Source organism: Castor canadensis, chromosome 8, assembly GCF_047511655.1.
Source record: "Castor canadensis chromosome 8, mCasCan1.hap1v2, whole genome shotgun sequence".
NCBI classification, from domain to species: Eukaryota; Metazoa; Chordata; class Mammalia; order Rodentia; family Castoridae; genus Castor; species Castor canadensis.
Genome location: NC_133393.1, coordinates 85,688,788 through 85,714,845, shown reverse-complemented (window position 1 = coordinate 85,714,845; position 26,058 = coordinate 85,688,788). Strand labels below are relative to the sequence as shown.

Below are 26,058 nucleotides of genomic sequence, written 5' to 3'. Positions count from 1 at the left end.
GTTTAAAAATATTTAAAGAAAATTCAAAATACAATAGAATGATACAAAATTCTGAAAAATGTGATTGAATTTTTTTTTTTTGGCAGTACTAGGTGTTGATTTCTATTTTTTTCAAGTAAGTTTTTATTTGCTAGACAAGCAGTTTTTCCCTTTTTTTGGTGCTGAGGATTAACGATGGCCTTATGCATACTAGGCAAGTGCTCTACCACTGAGCTGCATCTACAGCCTCCCAATTTTTATTTGCTACATCTTGAAATTTTTGTGGAAGTTTCAGATAAAGACCTATGATCTGGTTTGTTATCTTCAGAATACATGAGATGCAAATCAATTTAAAGTTTGACTACAGATGTCCAATTATAAGGCTTCATTTATGATTAATGCCTGCATCTTACCCTTTCTTGGACACTTGAGAGCTAAAATGGTTACTACCATACAACATTCTGCAGAAAGTTGAATCCTTTCTAAGACTTCTGTGGCTTCTCTTAGAGGCTTGCATTTGCAATAGTCTCTGGGTTGGGGCCTTTGGGGTGGTTTTTTTTCTTTTTTTTTCTGAGTTGATTTAGTTTATGGATTATCACATTGTCCTACTTGTGCTAATTTTTTTTTGTACTGTGGAATTCCCAACCCCTTCATTTCATCTACACTCAAAAACAAAGAGCCAAAGTAATGAAAACTGAAGAGTACTTTTAAGGCAGCCCCTTACCTTTCATTATTCCTCTTTAGGAAATAGTACTATGCACTTTGTACTGTTTACTGATGGGAATATAGCAATAAACATCCTGCCTTTTGAAAGCATGTTAGGTAGTGATAGTATTTTGGAGGATATAAAGCAAGGAAAGGAGGATGGGAGTGTGTGTAGCTAAGTAGGGGGCTTGTAACTGGAAAAAAGCTAGGGGCTGAAGAGGCCCAAGCGGTAAGAGCACCTGCCTAGCAAATTGTGAGGCCCTGAGTTAAATAAATGACTAGGGAAGGCATCATGAGGCTACATTTTAGCAAAGACCTGAAGGAGTGAGCAAGCCATGGGAATAGCTGGGGTAAGATCATTACAGGATCATTTCAGGGAACACCTGAAACATGAAAGATTCTGAGGTGAGAAAATGCTAGCATGTTTGAGCAGGTGTGGAGATGAGTGAGGTTGAGGTTGGGAGAGTAGCAAGTGACATCCAACTTTGGTTTGAAATGCTCCTGTGGGCTGTCATGTAGGAATCAAGGGCAAAGACTCTCACAATTTTGGTAAGAGATGAGGGTGACTTCAAAAGTTTGTAAGTGCTGAAGGTAACGGAATTGATTTATCTTGAATATGGGGCCAACAAAATTTGCTGTAATGTAGAAGGATGTTTGACCTGACTAATTGGAAGGATAGAGTAATATATGGGGATGGGAATAGCTACAGGAGGGTCGGGAGGCTGGCTTTATTAAATTTGAAATGCCAGCCATCCAGTGGAGATGTTTACTGGCAAGACTGAGTCTGCAATTCAAAGAGAGTCCAGACTGGAAATATACATTTGGAAGTCAAGAGTTTGTGAATGGAACAAGACAGTGAAATAAGCAAGGGAACTGTTAGTAGAAAAGTGTTCAGTGCTCAAGACTTGGGGAAAGGAGGAAGAACAAGACACAAAAGTGGTACAGTGTCTGCCTAGCAACAGTGAGGTCCTGAATTCAAACCCCAGTACCGCAAAAAAAAAAAAAAAAAAAAAAAAAGTAGACTGTAAGTAGGAAATGGAGATCTAGAAAGTGTTTTAAGGAGAGTGGTTGGAGGAATGGCTCCAGGGTAAAGTACCTGCATGGTAAGCATGAAACCCTGAGTTCAAATCCCAGTACTGCCAAGAAAAAACAAAAAGTAGGCAAGTGTATCAGATGTTTCAAAATGGTCTAATAAGAGGAAGCCTGGAAACTTCATTGGAATTAGCAAGGTGAAGGTCATTGTCTTGAATCCTAACTGGAGAGAGTTCAAGAGAATGCCTGTAATCCCAGCACTTGGGAGACTGAGGCTAGTTTGGGCTATGTAACAAGACCTTGTCTCAAAAAAAAAGAAAAAAAAAAAAAGAGTGGGGTAGTAGCTGGAGGAAGTGGTAGGATGCCAGATGAAGATTTTTACTATTTTTAAAAATGGAATAAGTTGCAGCGTGTACATATGCTAATGAGAAAAATCCAGAAAATGTGAGATGTAGAGTCACGTCCTTGATCTAGCGTACAAGTGGAGGTGTTTGCCTTCAATAGGACCAAGTCCAGTTAAATCACAATAATAGAAGGAAAACAAAAAATAGAAGGAATCTTGGCTGGATCTCAGGTTTTGGGTTCATGTGGTAAGAGCTTGTGAAAGTTCAAAGGAAGGTGCAGACTAGAGTTACACATTTGGGAGTCATCAGTTTATGAGTGGAATAAGACGGATAAACAAGGGAAGGTCAGTAGAAAAGAGAAATGTCCAGTGCTCAGAATTTGAAAGCATTAGAAGAAGTTATCTACTTCGTTAACATAAAAGAATTTGCCAAGATTGGCTTGGTGAGGCACTGCACTGATCCTAGATCATGGTTTCTGGATTCATGGCTTTTGTTTAAGATGTTAAAAAAAGAAAACAAAACAAAACAAAACAACCTTCAGAATTAGGGGTTGTGCACAAGGCCCTGAGTTCAAACCCCGCACTAATAAGCAAATAAATAAATATGTAAATGAACAAGCACACAAATAAATACATAAATAAAACATAACTGAGGGGGCTAGGGATGGGGGAAAAATTTGCCAAAATCTTGATCTTTTAATATATGCTTCTCCTCACACACTGAGAATGTAGGCAGGAGCTCTACCACTTGAGTCACGCCCCCAGCCCAGAAGTAATTCTAAGTAGTAATTTTTTTTTTGTCTATTTTGGATTTAGATTTTTCCTCTAGTTAGAAGAAAATCTTTTTTTGCATTAGTATATATTCCTGTGCCTCTTTACTTGTTTAGTAGTTTTAGTATTCCTTTTTGATATTTCCACATTCTGGTTCTCAAATTTTCTGTAATAAGACTGCTTCCAGCTAGTTTTGAGCTACAGGGTGTTTATAACAAAACATCTTTGTATCTCTTCAGAGGGTTGGAGTGTTTGCTTTTGTATTATAAATTATTGTTGGTTTAATATTATGTTTGTATTGCAGCCCACAATCCCAATCTTTTTTAGAATGTTCACTCCAAGAGAGCAGGGTTATCTTTCTTGTTCTCTTCTGTGTCCCCAGTGCCTGGTATTTTAGGTGCTAAATAAATATTTGTGGAAAGAATGATTTTCAGGAAAAGACTTTTTCTAGGGCTGCCTTAGTCTCTGGAAATAGCACTCCTTCACACACTTTGTTTTAGTCATTTTTGTCCCTGAACAGACTTTTTCTTGAGGGCTGTAGATTCTCTGTGCTCATCTCCATTGATCATGATCTTGGTCACCTGCTCTTTGGTAAAAGATTACAACACCTTATTTAAGTGAAACTGACAGTGACAGGTAACTGACAGGTAAGGGAGGTTAGGATGCAAAAAAAAAAAAAAAAGTCCAGAAAATGTTATATCATTTCTACAAGAGGCATGATGGAGATGACAAGAGAGATGCTTTTAACTGAAAATCTTTAAAGGATGACAAAAATGGCTATTGTCTGTCATTGCTATAATGCCCAGATTATTTAGCATGGAGTTACAATTTTAAAGAATGAATGCACCAGTTTACGAGAAGCAAGGCCTACACCAGAACTCGTTTCCTTATCCTCACTCAGTCCAAGGCCCTTTGCTACTTGAGAGGCAGTAAGAGATAAAGGACAAAGGCTGGGTTCAAATATGCCTCTCTCCCCCATTTCCTAGTTAGGGGCCTATTCCCCTTGGTCACCTTATTCGTAAAAATTAAGATAATAATAATAGTCTCTACCTCTTAGGGTTGCCCTGAAAAATTAAATGAATACATGTGATTTCCCAGACTCCTGGTAAACACCTCCCAAAAGTTGAGTGCTCTACACCAAATGATTAGTAAACTTAAGCCTTTTCACTTTTCACGTATAAACAGCAAGTGCCCGGTTTTCTACCCGCTGTGTAGGGTGGTGACGAAGCGGCAACGGCAACAGTGTAGGATTACAGAGGAATCAAAAACTGCTTGAAATTGAGCCGCACAAGAAGTGGAAAACTCTGGCCATTCTTCCGGCAGCCCGCCTTCCCGCCGGCCCACTCTCATAGGGATGGAGCTGCTGACAGACAGTTCATCTCAGCCACTCCAGCCTCGCCTTTTCTTAGCGTTCAGGAGGGACCTCAGCCAATAGGAGCACACCGCCGTAGGAGCAGTAGCCAATCAGCGGTTTGGAGCGCGGAGAGGATCAGGGCGGAGTGAGAAGCGGCTGGCTCTGCCAGAGGAGGCTAGCGGCGCGGTGGAGGTAAGATGGCGGTGGTGCTTGTTATTAGCTTTTGCAGTTAGACTGCGGCTCGCTCTTTCTGTTAGCTTACAGTGGCCACTTCACCTGGAAGTCACTCCGGTTCCTACAGGCTCCTGGGAGCCAGATTTTCTGGCGCCCGGAACCTTAGGACAAAATGGCGCTTGCACGGCGGCCGAGGCCGGGCCGGGCTCAGCCGAGGGCTGTGAGATGGGCCAGGACAAAGGCGGCTTGCAGGGAAGCGGGGCGGGGCGCGTGGGACTGGCGCGGCGCTTCTCGTGCTGCAGCCGTGCGAGTCCTGGAGCTGCAGTCAACGTGGTGGCGCGGGGGAGGGGCCGGGCTTGGAGGGAGAAGCTGAGGGGAGGTCAGGGCACAGCCCGGGACGTGGAAGGGCGGCGGGGAGTTACCGAGGGAGCGGACCCCGCGGGCTCGGCTGCTCCCTGTCTTTTACAACCAGGACAGAGGTCTACGCGGATATCGTGGGGCAGGAATTTTCGGGAAGGGTAAGGGCGTTTCGATCTTTCATGTGACCCTACAGGTTTTGGTATGAACAGGATTCGGATTCACGTCTTGCCAACCAATAGGGGGAGGATCACCCCAGTGCCCAGGTCTCAAGAGCCTCTGTCTTGTTCCTTCACTCATCGCCCATGCTCGCAACCTCGTCTGGAGGGGCAGGAGTTTTGCATTAAGCATATCCTTGAAGACAAGAATGCACCCTTCAAACAGTGTAGTTATATATCGACGAAGAATGGAAAAAGATGTCCCAGTGCTGCCCCGAAGCCAGAGAAGAAAGATGGGTATAATATGTATAGATATATTCTTTGTGTCTTTAGTTTTTTTTGTGTGTATGCTTTTAGTTTTTAAAGAAAGTTTTTTTTTTTTTTTTAAATGCTGGGGGATTGAACCCAGGGCCTCCTGCATGAGCGACACCCTCCAGACTCCCCTTGTACCTTTATTTTTTGGCGGTTCTGAGGTTTGAACGCGGCCTCATGCTTGCTAGACAGGTGCTGTACAGTTTCGGTCACTCTTGACAGCTCCCCTGTAGCTTTGGTGTTAAAAAGAGAGGGGAGATATGATTCGTGGGTTTGAGCATAGCTGCCAAGTTTTAGGTCACCTGTTTGTAAAATTGGGGTTCTGGATATATTTTTGGGAAAAAAAACCTCAAAACATTAAAATGATGAAAACTGGAAGGACACCTGAGTTGGGTCACTTATCTTTTTGGATTTTAATTTTATCCATAAAATGAAGGGATATTCTAAATTCTTTTCTTTTTTTTCCTTTAGTTTTCTGGAAGTAGGTTTGTGCTAGGTAGCCCAGGTTGGCCTCCAACTCAGGACCTTCTTGCCTTAATCTCCGAAGTGCTGGGGTTACAGAAGGCACCACCACTCCCTGAGCTGGGTTACTAGCTTTATCTACTGTCCATGTATCTTGTTAAATGGTATGCAGAGTTGGCTAGGGGGTGTTGCTCAAGGGATAGAGCACTTGCCTAGCAAGTGCAAAGCCCTGAGTTCAAGCCCTAGTATCACTCCCCCCCAAAATGAAAAATGTGCAAAATTGTATATTCTTTTGGAAGAGGTTTGATAGCGTTCATCATATACATAGTTACCCATGCAAAAACATGACTACTAGGTAATTTTGTGTGTACCTTTTAGTTTTTAAATTGTGTCCCATATAAAACTAACCACACTGGGTTGATACTAAGATGTGCCTTCCAAAATTAATCTTGAAAAATAAGTATCTCTGATTTGTTATGAAATAATGTTAACAGTTTTAAAGTGGGAATGTTTTGTTTGATGGTTAGAGCACTGGTTAAGCTACTTGTATTTCCTACTAATAATTACCAAATGTGGGCTGAGGATGTAGCTTTGTAGTAGAGCACTTGGATGCATATGAGGGCCTGAGTTTGACTACCAGCCACACACATACACATAAACCTACATACAACTTTATGAGTTGACCTTAGGCCAGTTAAATTCCTCTGATTCACTTGTCTTTTTTAGGTGTGAATATAATAGTCATTTTAATTTCTTAAAAATGATCTAAAGATCAGTGAAGATGCCTGAACCCTTTCAATAGGGAACCTATTAATACTAATATCTTGTCTCCTTAAGGGTATCCTTCTGTGCTGAACACACCCGTAGGAATGCCCTAGCACTTCATGCTCAAATGAAGAAGACCAACCCAGGGCCTATGGGTGAAACACTTTTGTGCCAGCTGAGCTCATATGCTAAGACAGAGCTGGGTTCTCAGACTCCAGAAAGTAGCCGCAGCGAAGCCAGCCGAATACTGGGTAAGGATCTTCCTAGAATAACAGAAGGAGTAAGAAGGTTAAGAAAGAACTTACTTTGGTTTAGTGCAGTGCCTTGAAGATATGCGGCAATATTAAGTTGGGAATTTGGTGAGAATTCCTGTTCAATTTTCTTTTGAATTTGAAGTAGTGTTTGGTTAGATTTATTTTCCTCAGTTGTTGAACTAAGAAATTTTTTTTTTTTTAATTTTCAAATGTTGAGGTTTTGGGTTGATCTTTTAAAATAGTTTTGTGTGGTGGAGTTACAGAGGTGGGAAGTCTTAATGGCTGCTCTCCCTTCCTTGCCTCAGATGAAGACAGCTGGAGTGATGGGGACCAGGAACCCATTACTGTGGATCAAACATGGAGAGGTGACCCTGACAGTGAAGCTGATAGCATAGACAGTGATCAAGAAGATCCCCTAAAGTAAGTTGTAGCTCCACATAGGCTTTTGAATACTTTTATGTAGTTAGTATGTAGAATGTAGTGTGGCATGCTGTTAATAGAGTAGTAACCTAAGTGGGTTGTTATGGTTCATTTCTATCTTGCCTGAAGGCAAGGTTTGATTCTTTTGTGGAAGTCTTATAACTTGGAAAAATTACTAACCACTAAATCCTACATATGAGAAAGTATAGGGGAGAAAGTAGATTTCTTGGACATGGGAGTGGGAGGTGGATAGAGAAATGCGAAGACCATTTAGGGAAGAGAAAATGGATGTGAATAGGTTCTTGTCCTAAATCTCTGGAATAATGAGGTGATTGTACTTAAGTACTTATTGCAAAATTCCGTATTTACAGATTTTTTAAAAGGAAAACAGAAAGATGTTCAGTTTGTTTTGGTTTCTTACTAACAAGGGGAAACTGATTTAGAAACCTGTGAGTGAGTAATCATCCTAATTGTGTGTTATTAAGGTTCTATTCTTTTCTTAACTCATGATCATCTTAGTAGGTATAGAAACGTCAAAACATTGGTATTCCATGGTTTGGGTTTAGGATTTGTTTTTTTCTTCCCTGCTTTCTGACTTCTGTCTCAGTGCTTCCTACTGACAGTTCAGGCAGAAGTACTGTAGATAGGCAGAAGTACTGTAGATAGTGGGAGGGGCAATGAATTTCTAGAGTTGACTGTTGGGCTTTCATTCTTTTTTTTTTTTTTTTTTTCAGTACTGGGGCTTGAATTTAAGGCCTCATACTTGCTAGGCAGGCCTGTAATCACTTGAGCCACTCTGCTAGCCCTTTTTTTGTGTTGGGTATTTTCAAGGTAGGTTCTTGTGAACTATTTGGCGCAGGCTGTCCTCAAACTGTGATCCTTCTGACCTCTTCCTGAGTAGCTAGGATCACAGGCATGAGCCATCAGTGCCCAGTGGGTTTTCATTCTTGAAGTGGCATTTTCTTCTTTATTCTGGGTTCTGATGTTTATAAAGAAGTCATGTTAAAGTTACATTCTCAAGTAGAATAATTTCATACATTTCTAATGAGTAATCTTCATGTAGTTGGGTTAAGGACTCAGTATTTTAGGTTAATGTAGACGTAGTCCATTTTCCTGAAGCCATAACTTAGTTACCTAATTTAGACATAATGTATCATTATTGGTTTTTTCTAAGTTTTTTTTTTATTATTGTACTGGGAGTACATTGTGACATTTACAAAAGTTCTTATAATGTATCATAGTTGAACTCACCCCCTCCATCATTCTCCTCTATCCCCCCCCTTCCCTTCATTATTATTTTTTTGAGACAGAGTCTTGGCTGTGTGTCCCAGGGTATCCTCAAACTTGCAATCCTCCTGCCTCAGCCTTCTGAGTGCTGGAATTACAGGCATGTATTACCATGACTGGCTCTGGCAGCTAATTTTTAAAAGCATAATTTTTGGATTTAATATTTGGGTATGTAATTTGTGTTTATTCTTAAATAAAAATATGCTTACTCAGTGAAAATATGAAAATGTCAAATTAAGGTATATAACTAGATTGTTCTTTCTTTTCATATAATGATCGGACAGGCACATTGAACCTAAAATTTTTTTGAATTCAAATCAAATTTAATCTCAATTTTGACTACTTAAATTAGAGGCAAGAAATAATCTTCAACATGTAAGTCACTAGCATATCCTTTTCAAGTAATAGTAATTTGTAATTGGCAGCAAAGCTTACTAGTCAATATGGGTGCTTTCTAGATCTTTGGTAATTAAGGGTTAACCTAGGGTACTGAAGTTTGAGAATATTTTTTAGGAAATGAATATTGTGACCAGTGGAGGTAGTTTTATTTTAATTTTTTTTCTGATATTGGGAATGTAATCCAGAGCCTTGAGCCTGTGAGGCAAGTGCTCTAACACTGAGTTACATCTCCAGCCCTTTTGGGGATTTTTTTCTTGTTTTTTTGCTGTGGTGAAGATAGAACCCAAGGCCTCACATATTCTAAACAAGCACTCTCCTACTAAGCTGTGATAAAATGCCTTGTGAAAATACTCCTGTTTAATAAGGTGATTGTGTTAGCATTGACTACCTGTTATATAACAAATTCAGTGTAGTCTCTATTTACTTTTAAGCTTAAGTGTTTATTATTGTTTTTTTATGCTTTGCTGAATTCTCTTTTATTCCAGACATGCTGGTGTCTATACAGCTGAAGAAGTGGCCCTGATTATGCGTGAGAAGCTAATTCGTTTGCAGTCTTTATATATTGATCAGTTTAAACGACTTCAGCATTTGCTTAAGGAGAAGAAACGCCGGTACTTACATAATCGAAAAGTGGAACATGAAGCTCTAGGCAAGTTTTATGTAGCTGAAGCTGCCTGTCTTGTGGCCACAGAGTACCTGTAGTTAATTTGGAAAAGTATCCTTGATAGGTTGCTTGTCACATTACATCTTGATTCTTGTGACTGTAGGTAGTAGTCTCCTGACTGGCCCAGAAGGTCTTTTGGCCAAAGAACGAGAGAACTTAAAGCGATTAAAATGTCTCCGGCGATACAGACAGCGCTATGGAGTGGAGGCCTTACTACACAGACAATTGAAGGAACGCAGAATGCTGGCTACAGATGGTGCCGCCCAACAGGTAATTTGTTTATATACTTCTAGGTTGTATACATTCACTCTGTTTACAGAGAGAGTAATTGTCAAAACACCATTTCTAATTCTGGCTCTGACTTGACTGAGTAGTCTTGTAGTGAAGGCACTTAACCTGGAGGTCAGGAGACATGGGTTCTAGACTCTGTCCCCTATTGAATAGACTTACGCCTGCACAGAAGCTTAACTTCTGGGCCTCAGTATCCAAACTGAGGGGTTTCAAATTGGGATAGCCTTCTAAATTACTTTATTCAGATATTCAATTCAGAAATAGGTACAAGGTAAGCTTAAGTTACTTAGGTGTCTTGTTTTTAAAAGTGGGAAGACCTAGCTACTCAAGCAGGGAAGATTGAGAGGATTGCAGTTTGAGGTAAGCCTGGGCAAAAAAGATTGTGAGACTTCATCTCAATCAGTAAATTTGGCATGGTGGGGGCACATCTGTAATCCCAGCGATGCTTGAGGCATAGATAGGAGGATTATGGCTCTAGGCCTGTGCCAACATAAAAAGTGAGGCTGTATCCGAAAAATAAATAAAGCAAGAAAGGCTGGGGCTGCCTAGCAAGCGTGAGACTGAGCTCAAACCGTATTATTGCTAATAGCTAGATAATAGATAGATAGACAGATGGATTCTGAGATAGACTAGGAGTAGTAGCACATGCTACATGGGAGGTGAAAGCAGGAGGATTGTGAGTTTGAGGTCAGTTTGGGCAAAGTTAGCGAGACCCTATCTCAAAAACGAAAGGACTGGGGGCATGGCTCCAGTGGTAAAAGCACTTGCCTAGCATGCATGAAGCCCTGAGTTCATTCCCCAGTACTGACAAGAAAAAGTGGTAAGAGCAGGGTGTGGTGTTGAAGGTCTACAATCCCAGAACTTGGGAGGCTGAGGCAAAAAGATCATGAGTTTGAGCCCAGCCCAAGTTCCATAGTGAGACCTTGTCTCTAAATAAAATACGTAACTAAGTAGAAAGATAGCTAGAGTAGGAGCAACTGAATGTCAGGAGTAAGGTTGATAGAAGGAAGAGTTACGTGATCATTCTCTTTGTCTTTCATTTGTTAAGGCTCCATATATCATTATCTTACTTTTGTGACACTATGATAAAATACCTGGCATAAACAGTTTAAGGGAGGAAGCACTTATTTTGGCTCAGTTTCTTAGGTTTCAGTCCACCATCAGTGGGAGGGCATGGCAGATCGGAAGGTTTGTGTGATGGTGGTCAGGAAGCCAGGAGATCTGTTTTTCTCCTTTTTTCCCCTTTTATTCTACTAGGCCCTAGCCTGTAGGATGGTGCTGCCCACATTCAGGTTGGGTTTTTACCTTAGTTAATGCTTCCTGGAAATGGCCCTCACATACGTACCCAGAGATGTGCTTCGCTAATTTTATAGGTGCTTCTCAATCCAGTCAAGATGACAGTCAAGATTAACTGTCACAGGTTATAATTTAAAAATGGGTTTTGTTGCTAAAAACAAACTAGTTGGGGTGGGGATGTAGCTCAGTGGTAGAGTACTTGCCTAGCATGTGTGTGATCCTGGGTTTGATTGTAGCACTACTAAAAAAAAGAAGAAACATACTAGCTTGGAAACTATTAGCAGATGTAGTAGTTTTTTCCTATGTGTGAAGGATGTATTTTGAGACTGCTGGTGGAGACCCGAAACTGCAGATATCATCAAACCATATATATACACTTATTCTTATACATGTATATTGATGGTAAAGTCTATAAATGGGGTGTAGTAAAAGATCAGAAATAATAGTAATAAAATAGGTCAATTATAACAATACAAAGTAAGAATTATTTAAAATTTAGGAATTACTTATTCCTGTAGTTTTAATGTTTTTAGACCTAGGTTGGCTACATGTGACTGAAACCTTTGATAAGGGGCAGACTACTGTATATGGAGAGGTGTATTTGGGATTAAGATTAGCTCATTCTTTATACATGAGGTTTTAATTTTTATTTTTTGCATAGTATTGGTGAATCACTTTGTTAAATGTTGGATTTTCTATCCTTTACAGATACACTTTTTTTGTGTAGTGAAGTAGTCTTGTCATAATTGGATATATGTTCTTTTGTGGGATCATTTGTCTGTTTTATCTGTTTTCTCCATTTTAGGCCCATACCACACGTTCCAGTCAGAGGTGCTTGGCCTTTGTGGATGATGTTCGTTGTTCCAATCAGTCTCTTCCAATGACCAGACACTGCCTTACCCGTATCTTTTTAAATTGCCTTTTTAGCTTTGATTTGCTCTGTAGACAAGGGCTAGTGGGAATCTTTGCTAGTTTGCTTAATTGAAGGTCTTTGTTTCCTTCCTTTGGCCCTGAATCAAGGCCAGTAGTTTGCTGAAGCTGTTGGTTTCAAGCAGGAGCCTAAAGAAATGTCTTTCTATGATCTGTTGGCCATTTCAGAACTTTGGAACTGTGTCAATTCATTGGAAAGAAACATGTGGCTAGGTACGGTTTTTTATGCCTATAATCCCAGCACTCGGGAGGCTGAGGTAGGAGGATAGTGGTTTGGGGCTAGCCCAGGTTACATGTGAGACCCTATTTCAAGAAAACAAAATAAAACAAGACAAAAAAGAGGAAAGAAACATTTGAGTTAGCAGGTATAATGCTTATTTTTAGTCTTGAATATTGGGATTCCAAAATACCATATGATGCTTATCTCTAGATCCTTGGTTTAACTTGTTTATTAGAATTACAGTGCTATTTAAACTTACTACCAAAAAAATGTACAGGATATTTTTGTTACCATTTCCTGTGTGAGGAACAGGAAATGTTTCTCTTTTTCTCTCAGTGCCCTTCCCCCCCATTATACTAAAATAAATCTTTGCCAAAACTTAAAAAAAAAAATTTATAAGTTTCCACTCAAAAGGATGACTACTGTCAGCTTCTTTCTAGTATTATTCTTTTATATGGTTAGTGCCCTAACTTGGATGTGTGCGTATACACAGTTTTTCGCCTTTTTTTTTTTTTGGTGGGACTAGGGTTTAAACTCAGGGCTTTACGCTTGCAAAGCAGGCACTCTACTGCTTGGGCTGCACCTCCAGTCGATTTTGCTCTGGTTATTTTTGGAGATGGGATCTGTTTTCCTGGACTGGTCTTGAATTGTGATCCTCCCCATCTCAGCCTCCCAAGTAGTTACGATTACTACTCAGCATCCGCTTCCGGTTCTAACTTGTATATTTTAAACTTCATTTAAATAAGAAACTTACTGTTTGCACAAAATAGGATCCCCCTCCCTTCTTTCAATTAATTTGCCTTTGAACCATTATAATGTCTTGATTCTGCTATAGGATTACATTTCCTATTGGGCTACAGAACTTTCTGTGTTCATTGAATTTTGAGAGTGCATCTTTGTTATAACATTAAGAAAAACTCAAGCAATAGGAGCACTTGTTAAATATCTTTGTATGAAAGGTGTAGATTTTCCTGGGTTTCATTTCTTGTGGAAATTAAGTGCATTTTCTTAGCTGGCTGCAGTGGCATGCACTTGTAGCTCCAACCACTTTGGGAAGGTGAGGCAGGAGGATCACTTGAGCTCAGGAGTTTGATGCCAGTCTGGACAACATAGTGAGGAAAAAAAAAATTAATAGAGGTAAGGGAGAACCTTCTCTTGGTCTTTGACAGGAATGCTGTTTTTTTTTCTAGTCAGTTTATTAAATATTTTACCAGTTATTGCAATAAATGTCTGATAAGGGATTACTGTTCTTAGTAGATAAGAATCTTGTGGAAAATAATAAGAAATGAAAAATGAAAGCTTAAAATAAATTTGGGGCAAAGGTTATCTGTGGGCAGATTTAAAAGGAAATGGAAGTGGCCAATATTTGAAAAATATTTACTGTACTTTAAATAAAATTGAGAAATAAAAACAAGGAAAATTGAAAATCTCCAATTTTGATAATTTGTGCATAAATTTTTAAAACTAAGAATTTTTTTTTTATTCATGTGTGCATACAATGCTTGGGTCATTTCTCCCCCCTCCCCCCACCCCTTCCCTTACCACCCACCCCACCCCTTCCCTCTCCCCCCCACCCCCTCAATACCCAGCAGAAACTATTTTGCCCTTATCTCTAATTTTGTTGAAGAGAGAGTGTAAGCAATAATAGGAAGGAACAAGGGTTTTTGCTAGTTGAGATAAGGATAGCTATACAGGAGTTGACTCTCATTAATTTCCTGTGCATGTGTGTGACCTTCTAGGTTAATTCTTCTTGATCTAACCTTTTCTCTAGTTCCTGGTCCCCTTCTTCTATTGGCCTCCGTTGCTTTTAAGGTATCTGCTTTAGTTTCTCTGCATTGAGGGCAACAAATGCTATCTAATTTTTTAGGTGTCTTACCTATCCTCATATCTCCCTTGTGTGCTCTCACTTTTATCTTGTGCTCAAAGTCCAATCCCCTTGTTGTGTTTGCCCTTGATCTAATGTCCGCATATGAGGGAGAAATCTGATTTTTGGTCTTTTGGGCCAGGCTAACCTCACTCAGAATGATGTTCTCCAATTCCATCCATTTATCAGCGAATGATAACATTTCATTCTAAGAATTGTTTTTTTTATTAGCAAATTTAAAATAGGTGGTAAAATGGGCTTCTAAAAATTAGAATGTAAGTTGATATTTTTTGCAAAGCAATTTGATAACATTTATATTCTTTGATAAGGTAATTTTACCTCTGGGAATTTAAGAAGATTATTGAATAAGACCAGAATTTTTACAAAAAACATTCTAACTGAAGACAGCCTTAAAATGTTTAGAGATGGGTAACAGGGAAGTAAATTGTGGCACAATACAATACGGAATATTTTCAGCCATTAAACATTTAGCAAAATTTATGAATGAGGAAAATGATAGTGACAAAATAGGATATGGAACTCCATAGATGATTTAACTGCATGGAACTAAATACTGGGAAGGACTATAAGACAGAAAAGTGATTATTTTTGCATGGTGAGAGTATGACTGCCTCTTTTTCACTGTTTCTTTATACTTTTGGGATATTTTTTTAAGGTGAACATGAATTTAATATATGAAACAAAACCCAGTTTACAGATAGGAAGGGCTATTTTAGACATTTCTTAATATGCTGTAGTCAGCTCTTTAGAATGTAAGTATCATAAAAAGCACATTTGAAGATGAAGTGCATTAAAGGGAAAGGGAAGTGTTTTTTTCGCTTTAAGCTGTTTTTCCTTTTCACTCCATAGTTGTCTAAGTCACTTACCCTTCTTTAAGAGAGAGATGCAAGTGCCTTGATGACCTACCTGTTAACTCTTTACTCTGGTCTAATTGAGACAGCACTGGACTGAAAGTGAAGGTCCCAGACTCTAGTTGTAGGTCAATCATTCCCTCCTTTTTATCTCTGTTGTCCCTATCTGAAAGGAAAGGGGGTGGAGGAAGATGCAGGCAGAGGTTTTCTAGGCTGTTATGGTATTAAATAAGTAAGAGACCTTTACCTTTGTGAAAGTCTTTGAATTCAATGAAAAATGTTTTGGCTGAAACATTTAACTTAATGGGTTTTAAATATTGATTTAAAGATTGGACTGCTTAAGCATATTAGGTATTGCTTAGATTTTCTTAAAGCATAAGGAAGTGCAAATTTGATTATTCCCATTTAATTCCTATTACTCATTCAGTAAATATTTTACTTTGATATCCAGTGAATGTTTTCTATGTATAGTCTAGTGGTTCTTATCTGGGAGCCATTTTTGTCCTCCATTTGGCAATGTCAGGAGAAGTTTCTGGTTGTGAAAACTTGGGAGTGGCAGGTAGGGTGCTACTGACAGCCAGAGGATAAGAGGTCAGGGATGCTGCTAAATGTCCTACATACAACAAAAAATGACGTGGCCCACAATGTCAGTAGTGCCTCAGTTGTGACACCTTGCTTTAGAATGAAGCAATTTCGAAGTATGGCTGGAAAAAAAATAGCTTTATTCAAAAAGTTTATCCTTCTTAAGTTACAGTGTACATTAGATTTTTTTTTTTTAATGGCAGCATTGGGGTTTGAACTCAGGGCCTCGTGCTTACTAGGCAGACACTGCTTGAGTCACTCCCTCAGCCCTTTTTTTTTGTAATGGGTTTCTTTAAGATAGGGTCTTGAAATATTTGCCTGGGGCTGGCTGTGAAGCATGATCCTTCTGATCTCTGCCTCCTGAGTAGCTAGGATTACAGGTGTGAGCCACCAGCACCTGGCTACATTAGATTGTTTCTTTTTTTCTTTTTTTATTATACTCATATGTGCTATATTAGACTGTTTAATTTCTAAAAACTAGCCTTAAAAATTTTGATGTGAAAATTACCTACAATTCCATAATCAGTTTAAAGAAAATTGTGTTTTCTGGTTAAAAATAGGCCCAAATTTATAATAACTTTTTTTTAAATTAAGCTAAGGAAAATAATCATGTTAAGATTTCAAGAAATGGTAACACTTGAATAAAATATATTTTGTAGAGTAACCTGAAATTTATTTTGCTTAATTATGATTTCAGTTTTGATTCATCCTACAGAACTTTGCTATCTTGGAAATAATAGCCCTTTTCTGCTTCTACCTGTAAAAGAAGTTAATATAGAGCTCTTGGAATATTCCTAGAGTACTTCTTTATGGGTGCTCATAAGCAAAACTATTTTTTTTTCTTTTTTTAGGATCATAACCAGTCTCCCCTGTACTCGAACCCTCCTAAAACAAACAAAAATGGCATGGAAATTTTTTCTGTCAGGATGATATCTAGTAGTTTCTTTTTATCTCAACATTGTTCTCCTTTAAAGGAATTTATCATGTTATTGGAAACCAAGTACAAGAAGTTTTTACAAATCTAGTCTGCTTAACAGCAGAAAACCATATTGTATCTCTTGACTATTGGAAGAGAGTTGGTAGGGGCTTCTGCAGGCTATTTATATTTGTTACAGTGGTTCTTCTGGGTAGGTATATGTTCTTAAGAGTGTTAATTGCTACTTGCTTTGCACTGTCATAGGGAAAAGAGGACTAACACTTGTAGTTTCAGTAACAAGGATTCTGAAAAGGAGGTTGAGGACTAATTCTACATTACCAGTAGAGCTAGAATTAGATTCTAAGGAATGATACTTACTTTAAAAATTATTAACTATATTTGGTCTTCTGTATCAAATATAGTTGTAATTATCTGTGTAGTCCATACTTTGGATTTTATATGGAGACAACTCTGTATTTTGTTCCTCCAATAGATCCTGTTTTATTTCCCTTGACAGTTTTTCTACAGATATTTGTCAGGACACGAATCAAGTTCTCTTCAAATGCTGCCAGGGATCTGAAGAGGTACCCTGCAACAAACCAGTTCCTGTAAGCCTCTCTGAGGATCCCTGCTGTCCACTGCATTTCCAGTTGCCTCCTCAGATGTATAAGCCCGAGCAGGTACTGTCTGTGCCACACGATCTGGAAGCCGGCCCCATGGATCTGTACTTGAGTGCTGCTGAGCTTCAGCCCACTGAGAGTTTACCACTGGAGTTCAGTGATGTAAGTTAGAGAAGCTCTGCTCTGATTGGCCCTTGAGGCAAGGCCCTGTTTATTAATGGTGAGAATAGTTAGTGATAATGGCTTTTGAAGTGATAACATGCTTTTATTTGTATGTTTAACATATTTCTTTAGAGACTTTCTGCCATATCTTAATTTTTTTCCAGGCTTTTTTTCCTTCTTTTTTTGTTTTTAGACTGTTTTTCACTGTGTAGCTCAGACTAACCTGAAACTCAGTATCCTCCTTGCCTTGGCTTCTTGAGTGCGTGGTGTTACCACCATGCTGGCTGCTTTACATATTTTTTTGCGAGGGATATCATTCACACACTGTTAACTTCACCATTTGGAAGTATGTGATTCAGTGATTTTTTTTTTTTTTTTAGTATATTCACACTTAAGCAACCTTCACTGCTGTTTTCAGAATGTTTTCATCATCTCCAAAAAGAAACTCAAATACCAATTAACAACCACTCCTCATTTGCCTCTCCTCAAGTTCCTGTCAACCGTGGATATACTTTTTATTAATAAATTCGCTGTTTTGGTGTTTTGTTTTTAATTTGCTGTTTTCATCATTCCCATTTTTTATTGGGTTGTCCATTTTTTGGTGGGACTGGGGTTTTAATTCAGGGCTTTTGCAGTTAAAAAACAGGCACTCTACCGCTTGAGCCAAACTGTTGGTCCATTTTACGCTGGTTATTTTTGGAGAGGGAGTCTTTTGGACTGTTTGCTTTATAATTTGCTGGCCTCAAATTGAGATCCTTCCAGGTAGCTAAGATTACAGTCATGAGCCACTGGTGGCTGACTCTAGATACCATCTTTGACTAGATACGTGTTTTTACAACTGTTTTCTCTTAGCCTGTTGCTTCTTTTTACTTTGACAGAAGTTTTCAATTTTTAGGAAGTCAGAATTTTATCAATTTTTCCTTTTTTTTTTTTTTGTGGTTCTGTAGTATTTTGAACTGAGGACCTTGTGCTTGTAGGCAGGTGCTCTACCACTTGAGCCATGCCCCTCTTTTTGATTTGGTTATTTTTCAGGTAAGGTCTTGCATATTTTGCCCAAGCTAACCTGGACCATGATCTTTCTTAGTTAAAGCCTTCCACATATTTGGGGTGACAAACTTGTACCAGCACACCCAGTTTATTGATTGAGATGGGACTTCACTAACTTTACCCAGGCTAGCCGTGAAATGGAATCCTGCCAATCTCTGCCTCCTAAACACCTGGGATTACAGGTGTGAGCCACTATATCTGTCTCAATTTTTCCTTTTAAGAATCACATTTTTGTTGTCAGATTTTTGCCTTAAGATCACAGATGTTTTTCTAGGTTACCTGCTCAATTTAATAGTTTCAGATTTGTATTTAGGTCTATGATCCTTTTAGAATATTTTTATATAGTGTAAGGTATAGGTCCAAGTTCATATTTTTGCTTATTGTTTCAGTGAGAGCTCAACTAATAAGCATCTGATTTGCTAAAATTTGCTAAAACTCTTATATTCACATGAATATAAGAGTTTCATGTTTGGCCTTTTTCAGGTAGCATAATGTTTTTAAGGTTGTCCATGTTGCAGCTTTTGTATTAATATTCATTACTTTTTTTTTTCCTGTTTTTGGTACTGGGATTTGAACTTAGAGCTTTGTGCTTGCTAGGCAGGTGTCATTCCTTTTTTTCTGTTTGTATTCCTTTATTTCTTTCTCTTGCCTTGTTGCTTTGGGTAAGAATTCAGGTTCAAGCACTATATTGAATTCATTCTTTTTTTTTTTTTTTTTGTCTTAATCCGTTGTATTGGTATTCCTTCCATGTTTTTTAAATTCCATCAGTTGATGGCTATTTGAGCTGTTACCACTTTTCAGTGTTTAAGAAATTTGCTGTTAATGAATGTTTATGTACAAGTTCTTGGGTGGACATATTCAGTTCTCCATAGATTCACAGAATATGAGAACTAGAAAGGGACTCTAAGGACCCTAGGAATTATACTCCTGCTTCCTAAGCTTCCAGTGATGTTATGTTGAAGAGAGTAAATGAATAGATAACCCCAGATTAGGATAGATTTCTTTTCTTTTTTTTTTTTTTTTTTTTTTTTTTTGTGGGACTAGGGTTTCAAGCTTGTGAAATGGGTCTGCTGCTTGAACCCCACCTCTAGTCTTGTTTTGCTCTGGTTGTTTTGGAGATGGAAGTATTTGCCTGGGCTTGCCTCAAACCTCAGTCTTCTTGATCTCAGCCTTGAAAGTAAGTAGTATTACAGGTGTGAGCCACCAGCACCCAGCAGAAGGGCAGATTTATTATTATTTATTTTTTTTCCTTTGGAAAGAACTGGGATTTGGACTCAGGGCCTTGTGCTTGTTCTACCACTTGAGCCACATCCTCACCCCATACATTGCATTTTATATTTGAAGAAAACCCAAGAGTTGCTACTTTTTAAAAACTTATGAGCAGCCTTAAGGTTCACATTACCTAATAAAAAACCACTATAATCAAATTCTCTCATGTACTTGGATAGAAACTGGCACGTATTTTGTAGTTTATATATATTTACATGCTAGATTATTAATTTATATCTGACAAATTTCTAGAGTCATTTCTGTTTTGACTTGTTCTGCTTTTCTCCTTTCATCTGCCTTGCACATGCTGGCAAGTGAACTGTCTTACATCCCTTCTTACTTGCTTTTTTTTTTGTGGTACTAGGGTTTGAACTCAGGGCCTTACACCTTCAGCCACTCCACCAGCCCTTTTTTGTGATGGGCTTTTTTTCGAGATAGGTGAGTAGGGTCTTGCAAACTATTTGCCCAGGCTGGCTTCAAATCATGATTCTTCTGATCTCCGTCTCATGAGTAGCTATGATTAAAGGCATGAGTCACTGGAGCCTGCCTCTCACTTGCTTTTGACCACCTGTTACATACAGAAGTTTTAAACTTTTGCCTTACTATTTTAAAATGGTGTTTTCTTTCTCAAACTTCTGAGATTCTAGATTTAAGAAAATAGAAAAGCTACAGAGCCGAGTGCTGGGGGCTCATGCCTGTAATCCTAGTTACTCAGGAGACAGAGATCAAGATGATCTCGGTCCAGCCGAGGCAAATAGTTCGTAAGATTGTATCTTGAAAATACTGAACACAAAAAAGGGTGGCTGCTCAAGTAGTAGAATGCCTGCCTAGGAAGCAACTGAGTTCAAACCCTAGTACTGCCCCCCAAAAAAGGAAAAGAAAATATATCTGATACAGTATGTTCAGTGGTTACATTATAACTTGTTCTTTAGAGAAAGTTTAAACAAAATAATAGAGATGGTGAGATGTTATGATAAGCTGTTTTCTGACACTTAAGGAATCTTAACTTAAAAAAATATTTAAAAGGCCATGAATGGTGGCTCATGTCTAATTACAGCTGCTTTGGGAGTCAGATATCAGGAGGATTGCAGCTTGAGGCCAGCCTGGGCAAAAAGTTAGTGAGACACCATCTTAATCAATAGGCCTATTATCTCAGCCATGAGGGAGATGTCAATAGGAAGATCATGGTCCAGGCTGGCCCAGACAAAAATGTGTGACCCTATTTAAAAAATAACTAAAAGCAAAAAGAACTAGGGGAGTGGCTCAAGTGGTAGAGCACCTGCCTAGTAATGATGAGGCCCTGAGCTCTAACCCCAGTCCTAGCACATACCTAGGCTTAGGCAAGTGGATCTGAAGTTCCAGACCAACCTGGGCTACAGAGTGAGACCATATCTCAAAACAAACAAAACCTCAAAAGACCCAAACACAAAGTAAGAACAAACCCCCCCAAAATATTTAAAAATAAATCATTGAATCTGTTAAGACTTAACTTGTGGCATGAACTTTTTAAAGAACATATGAGAAGTAACCTTATTTTTGAGAATTCAGTTTATTTTTTTACTGTTTCATGAAAATAGTGCTTAAGGTTTTACTAAATAGGACATTATGCCCAGGCATAGGTGAGTGGTCTGTGTCATTAAGTTGTGCTTAAAAGGACATAGAATCAGCAGGTGACTTAAAAGCATTCATTGGAAAAGGTATCGCTCTTTCATACAAGTGGAGAAACAAAGGTGACCTAAAGCTTAAGAAAACTTAAATCTGCAAAATTAAGGCAAAACTATTATAATTATGTTTTTCAGTATTGGGGTTTGAACTCAGGGCCACGATAGACAGGTGCTCTACCATTTGAACCACAGCCCCAGTCCTGATCTATTTCTTATCACATGAAAGAAATCAGTTATTTTTTTCACAGTTCAATTGAGAATGTTTCCAAACAAGAATCTTTGTTTTTCCTACTAAGTATCATCCAGTGAGCTTTGAGCCTTTGTTATGTATTAAAAAGTAAAAACAGCTATTTGTAATTGATAATCTATTCATATTAATGCACCTGCCTTAGTAAGCATGAGGCCCTGAGTTTAAACCCCAGTACTGTCAAAATAGATAAAATAGATAGATAGATAGATAAATAAAACCACCTTTGGTCACTGACATAGGGAGACTGGCATATGCCCAATTTCTTCTGTTTATAGAGCTAAGAGTCTTTGGGGGAGGTAGTTGTTAAAATTGTGGCATTTTATGCGTGGCATAAAGCCCTTCCTAGGAGAAACAGCATGTTTTAAACTCTGTCTCTTCACTGCTTCCCAGGAGATGAAATTACTAGAAGCACTTATATTCCTTTATAAAACTGCCACTTTTTTCCATGGCCTAGAGAGCATATATGTAGTCCCTTCTCTTCCCGCAGATGGGCAGTTTAAGATGCAGTTCCTAAACTAGCTGTAAGGTTAGGGTGCTTGATGTAAGGGAGAAAGGGATGCATTTTAAATCCCACTCTCACATTGCTCCCCCCATGAAGCCCTTCGAAATGCTTGTATGCTATATAACTCTGTTGCTTTTTTTCCATGATCTAGAGACACTCAAGAGTGTCTCATCCCCTTCTTGCTTCCAGACTTGGTGAGCCAAAAACCAAATGATGGGGAACCTTAGAGTTAAGGGTGCTGTGTGTAAAATCCAGATTCTCCTCTCAACAAAGAGAAGCTGGGTGTTGAGAATTCCTTTGTCAGTTTTATGGTTCAATGTCTAGAGCTGGGCTCCTGTCTTATGTTCCTTTGCTTTTCCTAACCACTTGATTTAGGTGTTGTCTCATTTTTCCAGTGGATAGGAATTTTTTAACTGGTCTTTGACATTCTCTCAGAGGGGATTGATCTCATGAATAGATGTTTCTGTGGTTTACCTGTGGGTGGAGGGAGAATCAGGAGCAATTCCAAACTAATTGCTTATATAATAATTGTGTGGAATAAAAGAATTGCAGAAAACAATTCATGGTTTTAATGATGTGAGAATACTGGTTTCTGTGGATAGTGCAGAAGTTTTCCAGTACATCTGAAATGGATGTTTGGGAATATGACTATGTCCTTTTCTCTGTTTCTGCTTAAGTATAGTAGATTTTTTTATTCTTTTTGTCCCATTATGTAGATGTGATTTTTGTTTTATTAGTGCACATTAATTGTATAAAATAATGGGTTTCATTGTATGTGACATTTTCATACATACATATAACATACTTCAGTAATGTCTCTCCGCATTACCCTCCCTGATCTCCTTTTTTCTAATAAGGGACTGCTATTTAAAAGCATGAAGTAAACGTCTCATGAAGCTAGATTATTAGCAGCCTAGAGCTTCTAATTGGATATAGGGAGTATAAACCCCTTTAAGTTTTAGGAAGGAGTGTTTAGCACTAGACTCCTAGCAGTGGCTTGGAACTTAGTTAGGTTGTCAAAAGTATTTGAGCCTTTGCAATGCCTTAGGCCCTAAATTAAGATTGACGTTTGCTGTAGCTCTTGGTTTTAAACAGGAGCCAAGAAATATCTTCCTTTGGTTGCTTGGCTGTTCAGTATCTCAGTGGAAATGACCAGTTCATTTAGAAGAAACATAGTCTAGAATATAATGTATGTCATGTATGTCTCTGTGCCTTTCTCTTTCCTCCTTCCCCCTCCTTTTACTAGAACAATTGAATTGTTAAGAATCAAAGACTTAACTCTCGGGGATAGGGACTTTTAGCCAAAATATATCCTAGCCATTCCAAGGAACTTTTTCTTTTGGTGTGTGTGTGGGCTGATACTGGGGTTTGAACTCAGGGCCTCATCCTTGCTAGGCATGTAGTACCACTTGAACCACTCTGCCAGCCCTGGTTTTTGTGTTGGGTGTTTTCGAGATAGGGTCTGGTGAACTGTTGCCTTGGTTTGGCTTTGAACTGCAGTCCTCCTGCTCTCTGCCTTCCAAGTCCAAGGAACTTTTGAGCTTTCTGTCCTCCCTCCCCCTTACCCCTTCCTTCTTACTTGCTTGCTTTGTGGCTCTTTGGACATTGATCACTCTCACATTGCCCATGTTTTTGAGCAGTATTTCATTTTAATTTATATTTATGCTGATTTTCCTTATAGTCATCACTGGTGAACTTAAGATGTTGACTATAGTTAGTCTCAGAGGGAATAGATTTTTTTTTTTTTTAAATACTGTTTATTGTGGTAAAATATATTTAACAAGCTTAGTGTTTTAACCAGCTTTAAATTTACAGTGCGGTGGTATTAAGAACATTAAATGTGCTGTGAGCATCGTATTATGCAACCATTACTGCTCTTTGAGAACTTTGAGAACTCCCAGACATAAACTCTCTCTTCTTCTTTCCCTTGACCCCTGGTGACCACTATTCTACCTTCTATGAGTTTTCCTGAAAATTTGCCATTATTGATCTGTGCTTTATCATTAGACGCAAGGAAAAGTTCAGTGCTTTTGGATCTCATTTGTTGGACATTCTGGTAGGCGATGGGTGAGGGAGGATTTGCTGAAGAATATGTTAACGTGAGCCTATTAGTTTCTTAGTATTGCTGATGATAGGCTTTTCTCTTTTCTTTCCTAGGACTTGGATGTTGTGGGTGATGGTATGCAGTGCCCTCCATCACCCTTGCTTTTTGATCCTTCTGTAACTCTTGAAGAACATTCAATGAAAGAAATTGCTGAAGGCCCAGTGGATATTTTGGCAAGTGCAGAACCCAGATAGGCTTCCCTCATATAGTGACCTGGCTAGGCACAGGGTTTCCTCCTGGTTAGCATGTACTTCAGGAAGTTGGGGATGTCATTAAAGTAGAATATAAAGATGTCCTAATTAGAGTTTGCTTTTGCTTAGTGAATACCATGTAAGGAAAGTACTTTTTAAAAAAAAAATGCTCTTTTTGAACTGGAGATATAGCTCAGTGGTAGAGAGTAAATAGAGTATGTGAGACCCTGGGATCGATCCCCAGCACTGCCAAAAAAAAAAAAAGGTGTGTGTGTGTGGGGGCCCTTTTGTGCTCTTGAATGCCCTTCTTGTTCCAGTTCTCCAGATGGGCTTTAGAACCCCTAGTGGCTCCTAATCCTCATTTGAGTAGGACATAAATTTATTTAAAGGAAAGGTTGGGACAGGGAATCCATTAATTATATTTTTTAAGGGAGAGTTCATCACTGAAATTGTTCTTGTAGAGTAAGAACCAGTAATGTGATTTGGCTTCTTTCTCTGAGAGTAGGATACCTTATGGCCCTGACTGAAGGCCAGCAGTTATACTAAGCTGTTGGTTTCAAGCAGAGGCCTAAAGAATTGTCTTCTTATGCTGTGTTAGCTGTTCTGGAACCTCAGTGGAGAATGGCTGTTTCACTTGGAAGAAACAACCCACAGTTCTCTCTCCTTTCGGGAGAGCCTCAGGAATAACTGCTGTCTGTTAGGGACAGCTGAGTATTGGGAAAGTAACTTCCCAGAGTTATTTTATTTCTGTTGTCTTGATCCTGTTGCTACTATAAGTGGGTGTTGATAAGTCAGATTCATGCTTCAGACCACAACGAATGAATTTCTAACCAAAGTGCCCTTATTTCCTTTAACAGGGCCAGTTGCAGCTGACTGGAGATGGGTACAGATCCCAGGGATCTCGAAATTCTGAGAAAGCCTGTACACCTTTGCCTCAAAGTGGATTGGCTACTGCAAATGGGAAACCAGAACCTACTTCTGTCAGTTGACACAGTTTGTTTGGGGACCATTCAACTTTGGTGGATTTGAATTTCCCATTCTTCAAACAAGTGTCTCTGATCATCTCTCACTAAACAGGCACAACCCAGACTACATTGTTTTTGATCTGGCTATAAAGTCCTATAGCCAAACATAAAACCAGATTTTGGGGGAATGGACCCAGTGCCTAAAAGTTGTGGGGTACATCACAAGGAAGAGAGAGATAAAGAAGTAATGTCTGTCTCTGAGATTGGGTGAATATTTGGAACTGTGGGAAAGAAGCATTCTTATAATAGGATTTCCTAAGTCATGGGTAGGAATCCACATAAATGATTAGGTAGGGACTGTGTTAATGAATGATGCTCTTGAGATATTGGTGGCCCCAGTGTCTGGTTATCCCTATCTAAAGGCCTACATTTTAGCCTTTCCTCACCTCCACTTAATTGGGAATCTGAACCCCTTTCCCTAGTGAACTCTTAACTTTATGAGGAAGTAGCCCACAGGATTGGGCTGTGCTTAACCATTCATCTTCTAACTATGTAAGTTTCTGTGGTGGCTATCTTATGTAAAATATAGTAAAAATTTATTGTATATAGTTTCTAGTAAATGTTAAAGAAAATATTATGAAAATGTAAAGCATTTGCCTGAATCGAGTGCATGATTTGTTTGCTTTTGTGTCTGATTTTCTGGATTTCAAGGAGCTGTCTCTAATGGGGGGAAAAAATAGGGCAAATTTATATGCTGGGATATTTCTATCCCAGGAGCTAGGTATTCAGTACTGTGTTTTGGAGGATAAGGTAAAAAACCTGGGAGAAGTAAATGAACAAGGGTAGGACTTCCTTATTAAAGCCAACCAATTACTGA

At 38.8% G+C, this 26,058-nt stretch overlaps 1 protein-coding gene and 3 non-coding genes across 7 annotated transcripts; all 4 read left to right on the top strand.

Moving 5' to 3' along the window:
* Positions 1 to 4,229: 4,229 nt before the first annotated feature.
* Kansl2 (KAT8 regulatory NSL complex subunit 2) lies at positions 4,230 to 26,058 on the top strand. Of its 4 annotated transcripts, none has more exons than XM_074083255.1 (10): positions 4,230 to 4,376; positions 4,912 to 5,170; positions 6,485 to 6,663; positions 6,972 to 7,086; positions 9,258 to 9,421; positions 9,540 to 9,706; positions 11,829 to 11,925; positions 16,936 to 17,087; positions 24,079 to 24,198; positions 25,074 to 26,058. In XM_074083255.1, the coding sequence occupies exons 2-10, from the start codon at positions 4,920 to 4,922 to the stop codon at positions 25,203 to 25,205; spliced, it is 1,377 nt and encodes a 458-aa protein (XP_073939356.1). In that variant the 5' UTR covers positions 4,230 to 4,376; positions 4,912 to 4,919; the 3' UTR covers positions 25,206 to 26,058. The 4 variants fall into 4 exon arrangements, with proteins under 4 accessions (XP_073939356.1, XP_020019235.2, XP_073939357.1 ...); XM_020163646.2 differs by having other exon boundaries at positions 16,936 to 17,189; XM_074083256.1 differs by lacking the exon at positions 24,079 to 24,198 and having other exon boundaries at positions 16,936 to 17,189.
* On the top strand, positions 12,028 to 12,160 carry LOC141410597 (small nucleolar RNA SNORA2/SNORA34 family). The gene has a single exon (XR_012435434.1). It is a non-coding gene; the product is annotated as a small nucleolar RNA SNORA2/SNORA34 family (small nucleolar RNA).
* On the top strand, positions 22,967 to 23,097 carry LOC141410600 (small nucleolar RNA SNORA2/SNORA34 family). Its single transcript, XR_012435437.1, has one exon. It is a non-coding gene; the product is annotated as a small nucleolar RNA SNORA2/SNORA34 family (small nucleolar RNA).
* On the top strand, positions 24,730 to 24,865 carry LOC141410599 (small nucleolar RNA SNORA2/SNORA34 family). Its single transcript, XR_012435436.1, has one exon. It is a non-coding gene; the product is annotated as a small nucleolar RNA SNORA2/SNORA34 family (small nucleolar RNA).